This window comes from Vigna radiata, chromosome 7 (genome assembly GCF_000741045.1).
Source record: "Vigna radiata var. radiata cultivar VC1973A chromosome 7, Vradiata_ver6, whole genome shotgun sequence".
NCBI classification, from domain to species: domain Eukaryota; kingdom Viridiplantae; phylum Streptophyta; class Magnoliopsida; order Fabales; family Fabaceae; genus Vigna; species Vigna radiata.
This window is the reverse complement of record NC_028357.1, coordinates 38603454-38613639: the sequence shown is the minus strand read 5'-3', so window position 1 is coordinate 38613639 and position 10186 is coordinate 38603454. Positions and strand designations below refer to the sequence as shown.

The following is a 10186-nucleotide window of genomic DNA, read 5'->3' as shown; positions in this document are numbered from 1 at the left end:
TGCTCTTCCAATTCTTTTTAATTTAACATTAGTGCTTATAAAATATTTCAAGTTCCTATCCTCCAAACAAATTCAAATTTCTTGTCTGAAATGGTAGAAGCAAATTAAAAAAAAAAAAAAAAACAACTAAAAACAATGAATCATCTGAACATGGTATTCCATATATGGAACCTCTCCCTTCAATCCATGCATGTATCGTAAGATTCAAATTTTTAGGTGATTCATGACATGATAGGAATCGTGGACCAGACCAAGATTATGAAATTATGCAATTGTGCCTCGTAAGATTCTAGAAAGTATGCTTGTTTTGTTACTGTAACATAAAAGGAGCAGGCCAGTTAGAAATGCTAGTTTCATTTTTCAGTTCTCCCAGGAGTTGAAGAAATTTGCAATATTGGATTGATATGAATAACAGAAAATTCAGACATAGTGTGACTTCATTGGCGTGGTAATTCAAGATTGTTTGATTGAATTTAGAACCTCCCTGATTCTTGTTTGTCCAAATACAATTGCTTAATTATGTTTGTGGAAGGGAGGGATTTACATTCTCATCCTAGCTTGCATCTTCACGAGTTAAGAGGCTGAGGCTAGTTCTTGGGTACAAAAGTCCGATAAACCATTGTTGATTTTTCATTTGATGAATAAACACTAGAAAACCAGAGACAGTTGCACACAGAGAAGGCAAAGGGAGGCATTTTGTATTATTCACACTGTAAAAGATTGCTAGTTGCTAATCTACAATGTAAAAGAGATTAAAACAAAAGATATAGTATGAGAATATAACATAATTGCATTTCATTTATATCAAATGGTGTCTGAGAATCTAACTTCTTTGGCTTTGCACGTAGTTGAGCTGAGGTCGCTCAATTGAAAATCTTTATGTCTTCGAAGTTGCTTGATTTCATTCAAGCAACATCAATGAATTGTAAATTCCTTCTATACTCAGTTTAAAATAACTGGTTGATCCTTCTCCTTCACGAAATGCGAAGAAAAAACCTTAACCAAATTAATAACTTGCCACCATATGCTACTTAAGGTAGTTCCTTGGTGCTGGTGTAACCGTACTGGTCCTCATCTGGGAATTCAATCCTGAACAAATATTTGTCCTCCTGATGGATCCACGATCCTGTCTTAAGGCTTTTGTAGAATATGCAGCTCACAATTGTGTCAAGGATGATGAAGATTGAGTAGAGGTAAGCAATGAAAATCCCCTCCAAAGCCACACAAGGCCCTGCCATTCCAGCAATATGATAGGGCCTAACAATCCGGAATTGGAACAGAGCCTCAATGGCTGCCAGTGCCACATTGACAGGAAGTGCCAGGAACAAAGCCATCGATGTCCTTCCCCTTAAGAGAAGACAAGCTTTAAGAATTGCAAAGTACCCACCATGTCCCTCCATGCCAGATAGAGCCAGTGCCATGTTGCATATGACAAGAGCATTGGCCAGAATCACAGAAAAGAGAACTGCTCCAGCTACTGACATGAAGAGGATGAGGTTACCGGGGGAAGAGTAGCCAAATCTTTCAACGAAGCTGAAGGCCAAAAACATGAGACCAAAAGTAGTTGCATTTGCTGAGAGAATCAAGAAACAGTTGCAGAAGTAGGTATGGAGGAGGGGCTTGTAAAGGGATAGAACTGAACTGAAGGAAGGCTGGAAAGTTGGTTTGTTGTGATTGAGAGCCTGGATTATGAATGCTTTTGCAACGAGGAGAAAGGTGAGGGTGAAAGGAAGGGTAAGGATTGAAGAAGTGATTGTTTGAGAAACCTTGAGGTTGAGAATGGTAAAAAGCTGTGAAGATGAAGGGAAGCCAGCAGCATCAAAGAGAATCCTTAGGCGAGTGTAGATTTGAGGCAAGAGAGATGAAGGGGTTGGAGCAACAGCCTGAGAGAGGAGTATGGAAGCTGAGAAAGGAAATGCTAGAAAAGCTGCTGTTGAGGTGAAGTAATGATAGTTTCGGAGAAAACTGTGAGTTGATCTTCTGAGAATCTTGCATGAAACTTCCATTTGGAGTTGTTGTTTTGGAAGCTTGCCACTAGAGGGAGAGGGAGAGGGAATGAGGGAGGAGTTGGGTGGCTTCTCAGTTCTCACCAAAATGGACTCTATATTACTCATCAAAAGTGCTAAGAGCCAGCCAGGTGTTGCTGTTTCTTTTTCTGTCCTACCTTTTTCTTAAATGAGTTTTGCCTTTTCTTTTGGCAATGGTAGGTTAGAGAGTTTAAAGGTTGGTGTTTTGCATAAATAGATAGGCCAACAAGAACAATCTAACCACTGCCATAAGGTGGAAGTGTTTGGACTTTGTTTTTACCAGATGCTTTGGAAACATTGTGGTTTTTGCTTTGTGTTCTTCGAATCCCACCGTCTGGTTGGTTTAAGAGGGTGTCAAGATTTAATTTATTGCCATTTACCAATAAGCCAAATTGGAATTTGGTATTAAAGGTCTTTTGTTTTTGTCTTCATCATGAGAGCAGCTTCTTCTCTTTCCAGATTGCTTAAATTGCACATTATTTGGTATATTATCATTTTGGCCACAACCCCTTTTGGACTCCTACAAATATAATAGATATTATCACAAACTGAATTATGAAACACTCGATGTTGGCCCTACCATTATCCTTGTAATTAAAGCGTCATTAGAAATTTCCAAGAGCAATTTATGACATGAGTGGAAAATATAAAGTAAAATCTATTACTTGATGAAGAAGGAGCATCAAATTTAATCCCAGTTGCTGCCGTAACATGGATACAATGAAAATTGTTATAAACCAGTGATTTGAGACATATACCACTCAAGGTAGGACCATCAACCCAATTTTCGACTTTTGGCCCTTTTTCACATTGTATAATAAGTGAGCAATACGTAGCTTGTAAGCCATACCATAATATTAATAACAAAAAAGAAAAATATGAATATCAATTATACTAGTAAGATATATAGAAATGGTTCCACAGTTCCCTGAACAATTATTAGAGGAAAGGGACCCCTTAGCAATATGATACATCTATAAATCTAAATGAACAATTTATTTAACGTCAAATCACATGCATTATCATACATAAACAAATTAAAATGCCACAGAAATTGGATGTGAGGGTTAGGATATGATCGATGTGGGGCAGGGTTGGGTTAAACTTTTGTATCATCGTTGAGGCCATTGATGACCAATGAAAAGAAAAGAATGGAGTGAGTAAGAACAATTTAGTTGGTGACCCAAACTAGTTTGACCTTAATTTTGGGTACAAGTTGTTCAATGGAGTAATATATGTTATTGTACCAAAGGAATATTATCTCATTAAACCGGATTAAGTATTTTAGTTATACTTTCTTTCCTTGTTAAGATGTCAACATATTTGTTGACATTTCAACTGAAATTTAATTGCAATTAGGTGGTTGAATATAAAATAATTGACATTTTGCTAGGGACCTCTCTATGTTATTATGTAGAGGAAAAAGAAAAGGGAAATGTTAAGAAGACAAAAAATATTTTAGACTAAATTAGCATCATAATAATACCACTATATTTACACTAAACAAAGTGTCGGTTCCTTTTATTTATAGTTAAAAATTATTTTAATCAGTCTATTTTATATATCATGTTTGTCTAAAAACTAATCTAAAAAACATTGACAAACATAAAGGGTCGAAGTTGACATAATTAGCGAACCTTTTTTTTTTTAAAGGATTTCCGTTCTATTATGTAGTAATGTTTATTCCTTGGTTGGTTGATGTGGGTTTTCTTTCTATGGTCATCTTTTCAATTTTGGAGCTACTGATCACACTAAACAATGCTTGAAATGTAAAATCTAGCAAGTTTTCGTGATGGTGAAGAAAAATATATAATTAGCATTTTGAGATGGAGAAATTTGAAAGTGTTTGGGACATTTTAACTTATATTTGAGTGGTAGAAAAGGAATTGATGCGTAACGGCACTGGAATGTACCATTTATTGCAGATACTCAACTAGTTGCATAAAGAGTGTTACATTCAACTCTTGCCAATTTTTTAATTGACAAAATTCTTCAGCATATATATTGAGCTAGAATATATGGTTAATTTCTGTTTCATATTTTAATTATTTATTATTTATAATTATTAATCAATATATAAATTTATGTAGGGTAAAAAAATTAATATTAAAAGTTCATATTCTAGTAATGATGACTAAGGTTGGAAGTGATTTAAATTTAACACTTTGCACTGTAAAAGCAATTTGTGAAGTGTGTTTTAACACTATCAATTGCTGATGTACATGTTTGACTACTGTATTTGTTTCTGGGAGGGCAGTGTTACTGTGAACACGAAGGTCGGTGATTCTCCAGTTAGTATGATCGAATATGCAAAGATTTTATCATCTTAAATGAAAGATAATATCATAATCTTTTAAATGATATTAAATCTTTTTAGTATATATCCCTATAGAAAATGTTCCTTTGTAGTAATTACTTCTCCAGAAAAGTCTATTTTGCAAGATTATTTTTTAATAGATTTTTTGTGAATGTAAAATTTTTATTAAAAGTAACCACAAAATATGTTGGATGCAAAATGAAATAAGTCTTAACATCAAGATATGTTAAACAGTTTTAAGTGAAAATATTCTTTGGCTACTGCTTCCTATATCCCATCAAGGAGAAAAATGCTTTTCCAAAAAAAATAATAATCCGCAACTGTTTATTGTATTTGTGAAAATAATCTTCAGAAATCTGATGAGGTGCAGGAAGTAATAGCAATATTCTTACCACCTACGGCCTAATGGGTCTACAAGGATTTGCTATTCACACTCCATGTTTTTTTTTTCTAAGATTATCTCCATTTTTCTTATTTTTTAAACAATTATCAGAAGTGTGTTTCAATTATATGAAAGGATGACATTACTCTAAAACCACATTTCTACAGTATATTGTGTCACAGCTTCACAACACAAGCATGTTTTCATTATGTTAGTTTTTCTTTTTTTTCCTAAAAGTTTTAGCTTATCAAAAACTTTTTTTTTTGCTGTGCACTTAATTATATATGTAATACCCACTAAATTAAAAGTAAAACTTTTAAGAATATTATAAAATAATAAAATTAAGTTTTAGAGAAAAAGAAAACTTACATAAACTTTTTGAAACCACTTTCGGAAGCATACCATTCCATTTTTCTCACACCAGCTCTCTCTCTAACCTTGTGCTTTTCTAAATATTGTTCTTCTCTTTAGATTCTTCTTCTCTTGAACCATTAAATCTCCATGTAAGCGCCTAGACAATCTTGATGTCAAAGTTTCGAGTTGCACCGATCAATTTCTAGGTTCCTCCGTGGATAAGTTGTTTTTCACTTTTCCATACAATTTAGGGCTATGAGACATGCAACAAATGTTGCATGTGATTCATCTTGTTCTTTTTCCAAAAAATTTCTAGTTCCTATTAGATCCTAAAAACCCTTTTCTATCTACAATTTGTCTATTTATAGGTGACTCTGGCTTTTAATTGAGGATTAAAAAAAAGGGGGGCAAATTTCTTCTATACTTTACTACCAATTGAAGGTAAGGGGAACTAGATTTTTCTTATTTAAATTTTGTTGAAGTATGTAAGTATCATATTTATATGGAGAAAGTTAATATCCAACGTTGTTTTTTTTTCAATTTCTTTGTTTTGTTTACCTTATTGGTACCACTTGATTAATCTGGTATAAAATTGTTATTTAGTTACATTGTATTATTGTTGTCTGTATCTTTTTATAAATCATGTTTGTGTATGATTCATAGTTCATTCTTTTTGCTTGAATACGTGGAGGATATTGAGTACTCGAAATCTTCACTTCAATTGTTGAATTTTACTAAAAAGCAATTAGTTTAAGCTTGGATATTCTGATTTCAGCAGTCTTGGTACTTGTATTTTCACTTTTGAAGATGTTGTTTCTCTTTAAAAATAAATGCTGGTTGAACCTGGATGTAATAAGTAATGTGTGGTTTTCATTTGCCTATAGAAGATGTATTGAGTAAGAGTTTTATTTTGGAATTTTGATAGTTGCAGAAGCGTGAGTATGGTTTCTTACTTTTAGAAAAGGCAGAGATAGAGATAAAGTTAAGTGGTATAGAATTTAGAATAAAATAGTGGGGATGTAGTTAGATGCTACAGGAAATTTTCACTAGGTACGGAAATAAGAAGCTAGTGGTAGACCACCTTATATTTTTGTTTATAAACGATTGGAAATGGGATCTCTGTGTAGCATTCTCGTAAGTATAAATTGGTGGTTTTAAAGAATTGGATAAATTATAAAAAGGAGGGCATGGGAGGGCCGTGAGGGTATTTGTTTTTAATAATAATTTGTTAAATATCTAATTTAGTTACTTTAATATGTTAGTCTTCTTTGTTGGAAATTGTTTACGTAAACTTAAATCATAAAAGTTTAATTAACATATTTTATTTAAGCCATGATGGTTTAAGAAAATATATTTTTGGTGTATTAGAAATTACATTCCAGAGGCCTTTTAATTTTATTGACGTATGATTTTAAATATTTTAGTGTGAGCAATGCAGATAGTTTCACTTTTTCTTAATTTTATTGACTTTAAATATTGAAAGGAAGGAAGCTATTAGACATATGATTGTACTCGGGTCATCCTTCTTGGTTAATGATAGAAGTATAAATGGTTGTAATGTAGTTTTAGGTCTTCGTAGAGAAACGGTGAACTATTACTTATTTTGGGGTTGTAGAACTATATTACTTGGTGGCAACTTTAGCGTGCATATTTTGGTTTGTTTATAATTCGAAAGTATATGACTTGAGAAAGAATGAAACATGATTTCAAGATTGTTGGTGGTGGTTTAAATTAAGATCTCTAGGTGAGATTCTTGTAATGTTTAGAATGAATATAAGTGAGATCCTAATACTCTAATGACTTTTTTTCAATCTCACTTAGAGAAGAATTAGTCATGTGGTGAGAGTAGTAAGAGGTCTTAGTCTTAGATGCTTCTAGTATGACCCAAGGCGAGTGATAACGGACTTACACTTATGTGTGTGGTAGGGTTCAACCCATGTCAATGATTTTGCAAAGCAGTAGAGGTCACCACAAGTGCACAATTCACCATAGCTCGATATTCTTTCTAAGTCCGGACGAGTCTTGTCTAGATTAAAATCTGTTACAATATATTGTGTTTTAATTGCATGAATATTATTGTGTATGTTAGATTAAATTGCATTAACATGTATATTTTTGAGAATCTAGCTTACTCTTGCATGTTTGTTGTTTGTTTTGTATGTTTGTCTTATTCCTGTCGTAATAATCATCCAAAATGGATGTGAATAGAGGCAGATGATGTTCCATTAGAACAAGTCCTGAAGGGTGAGGATACTGCACTTAGTTCTTAGGATTCTTTTTTTTCTCTTTACTTTATTTTGAAAGACATTTCTGTAAAATGAGTTTGAACTGTATAATTTCTTGAAATTAGCTTTAGTCATCTATTTATTTTGAAATACTTTGAATTAAATATAGTTTAAGATTATAATTTATTTTGGAATAATTGTAAAATTATAAATCTATATTTACATCCTCTTGTTACTCTCTTTTTTTATTATAATGACCATCGTTCTAGATTATATATTTCCATATAATTTGAGATGTCACAATCTACAACTTACTTTCTTAAAAATTATCGTTTAGCTGGAATTAAATTAATTGTGATATGATTTTAATAATAAATAAATTTACTACGATATGAGTTACTTTAATGATAATAATAATAATAGAAGTTGCCTTTTAGTAGTAATAGAATTAATTATATATAATACAACTTGATATCATATATAATCAATTCAATTACTGATGAAAACGGACAATTTATGTAAAATTGGATTAGTATCATAAATTACTGTTTATTTGTAATTGAATTAATTTTAATTTGAAAACGATAATTTGTATTATACTTAATCTTACAACTATTAAAAATGATAAATTATATTTTGATTAGCTTAATTTCAATTAAAAAGTAATCTATATGGTCCTTAATTTGATTATTTTGAAAATTAATTTATATTTAGAATTAATCACACACAGAAAAACATTTTTGTTGTGATATTATTTTATAAAAAAACTAAACAAACATATTTTCATTTTTCATGTTAAACAATATTTATATGAAAAATACTTTAGAAAAAAAAGTAAACAAACATAAGAATATATATATATATATATATATATATATATATATATATATATATATATATATATTATTTATATATTTATATGAGATAAAAGTTTGGTTTTTTATTATTATTTTTTATTAATCAAAATAAACTATTTATATAAAAGTAATGAATAAGTGGTATCATTTTGATAAGACTTCAAAATCATGTTTTGATAATGTAATTTTAATAAAAATATTTTTAAGTTAAAATCGTATTAAAATGATACGACTTTAGTTTAGTGTATTTTAAATTCAAGTTATATTAAATTAATATAATTTAAAGTGACTTAAATTAAAATTGTATCATCTTAACCTCATTTTTTTATACTAAAGTTTGATACGATATATCTATATTCGTAAATTTTAAAAATTGTCTATTTTGATAAACTTGAAAAGAATTACAGTACTTTAATTTAAAAAAAAAAAAAAAAAAAAACGTGGAAGTCTTTAGCTATCTGGATATGTGATGCAACCAAATTACAATTTGTATTCCATTTTGCAAAGAGAAAAGAGAGGCGTGTGATTATAGAATCTACCTTTATATATTGATTTGTATTTTATTAATTTAAGATCCGAAAAATTTATTATTATTATTATATATATATATATATTATAATACAGTAATATTCATTATTTAAAAATTATTATTTTATTAATTTATGAAAAAGAATAATAATATTGATTATGTACTATGTGAATAAGTTAAATAAAACTACAGATATTATATATGAAATATTATTGAGAGTTTAAGTATGAATTTAAGTTTTACGTTAGATATAAATTCTTTATATACTTAACATCAGATCTTATTAACGTTTGTATGTTTTCAGTAAACTTCTTTCTTGATAGATCTATTAAATATACGTAACAATTTCTCCTATCCTACATTATATATAAATTGTGTTGTGGGTAAGGAATTCAAGAAATAAATAGAATTCAAAAAGTTATGAAATTAATCAAATTAATTAAAAATAGGGAATTTCAAATTTTAATTAAAAATATAAATTGAGAACGTTCATATCAAGTATTAATTATTGTCTAATTAGAACGGTAATATATTGGTGCATATTGCAATATTTTGTATTGTTTATCTTTATTTTACTTTTTTAATTTTTAGTTTAGTAGTTTCTAACATGTCTATTTAAAACGTTGTATCATTATGAATGAAATATAGAAAAAAGAGAGAAAACATTTTACTCGTGGTATCAAAAACAAGATTCTTTCAATGATTTTTTTTTTTTTTGTAATAGTAAATGACAAGTGAAACATTCTTTGTGTAACCAAAATCCTTTGTTTTGATAGTTAGTATGTTGATGAAAGATTTAATAAGGTCCAAAGTACTAGCAAGTAATTGAACATGATGTACCAAAAAACAATGAAGTGTTCATTGCTAAACAAAAAAATGAATTATGCAATAATGCTTGAAAAAAAAATTTACTTGTTTCAAGTCATTGATCGATCTATTATGAAGATCATTCTAAATAAAGAAACATATAAGGATATTTGAGATTTAACAAAGAAGTATCATGGATTTAAAAGAGTAGAGGTTATTATGTGTATTCAAAAGGCTAAAAGCTATATCATCATAGAAAAAGAGAGAACATTTTATACAATCCATAGGTTATTTTGATTTGGGAGTCGTCAACGTAAGACTCAAACATGACAAGGGTGGCTATTATTCTAATTATTTTTTTGATTTTGTAAACCACTATATTACCTAGGATTTTATCACACAATGTTAAGGATGCTATTTTTTTAAGAATGGAAACTATATTTTTTATATTGACTTTTTAATGTCTAAGGTGATTTTTTTTATATATATTATTGATACTAATATTATTATTGTCATTAGTTTGTTTAAAGTTCTTTTTTAAATATTGACTTTCAATTAACATTAACTATGACTATTTGATATTTAAATAATTTTTATATATTAATAATTGAATTTGGTGATAATTGAATAGTCTATCCAAATTAAAAAAGAGTAAAATTCAATAAGTTTAAATTAATTTATTGAAACA

At 29.4% G+C, this 10186-nt stretch overlaps 1 protein-coding gene across 1 annotated transcript; it reads right to left on the bottom strand.

The window, feature by feature from the left end:
• Positions 1-190: 190 nt before the first annotated feature.
• On the bottom strand, positions 191-2388 carry LOC106767028. The gene has a single exon (XM_014651843.2). The coding sequence runs from the start codon at positions 2112-2114 to the stop codon at positions 1032-1034; it is 1083 nt and encodes a 360-aa protein (XP_014507329.1). The 5' UTR covers positions 2115-2388; the 3' UTR covers positions 191-1031.
• Between the last annotated feature and the right edge of the window lie 7798 nt (positions 2389-10186).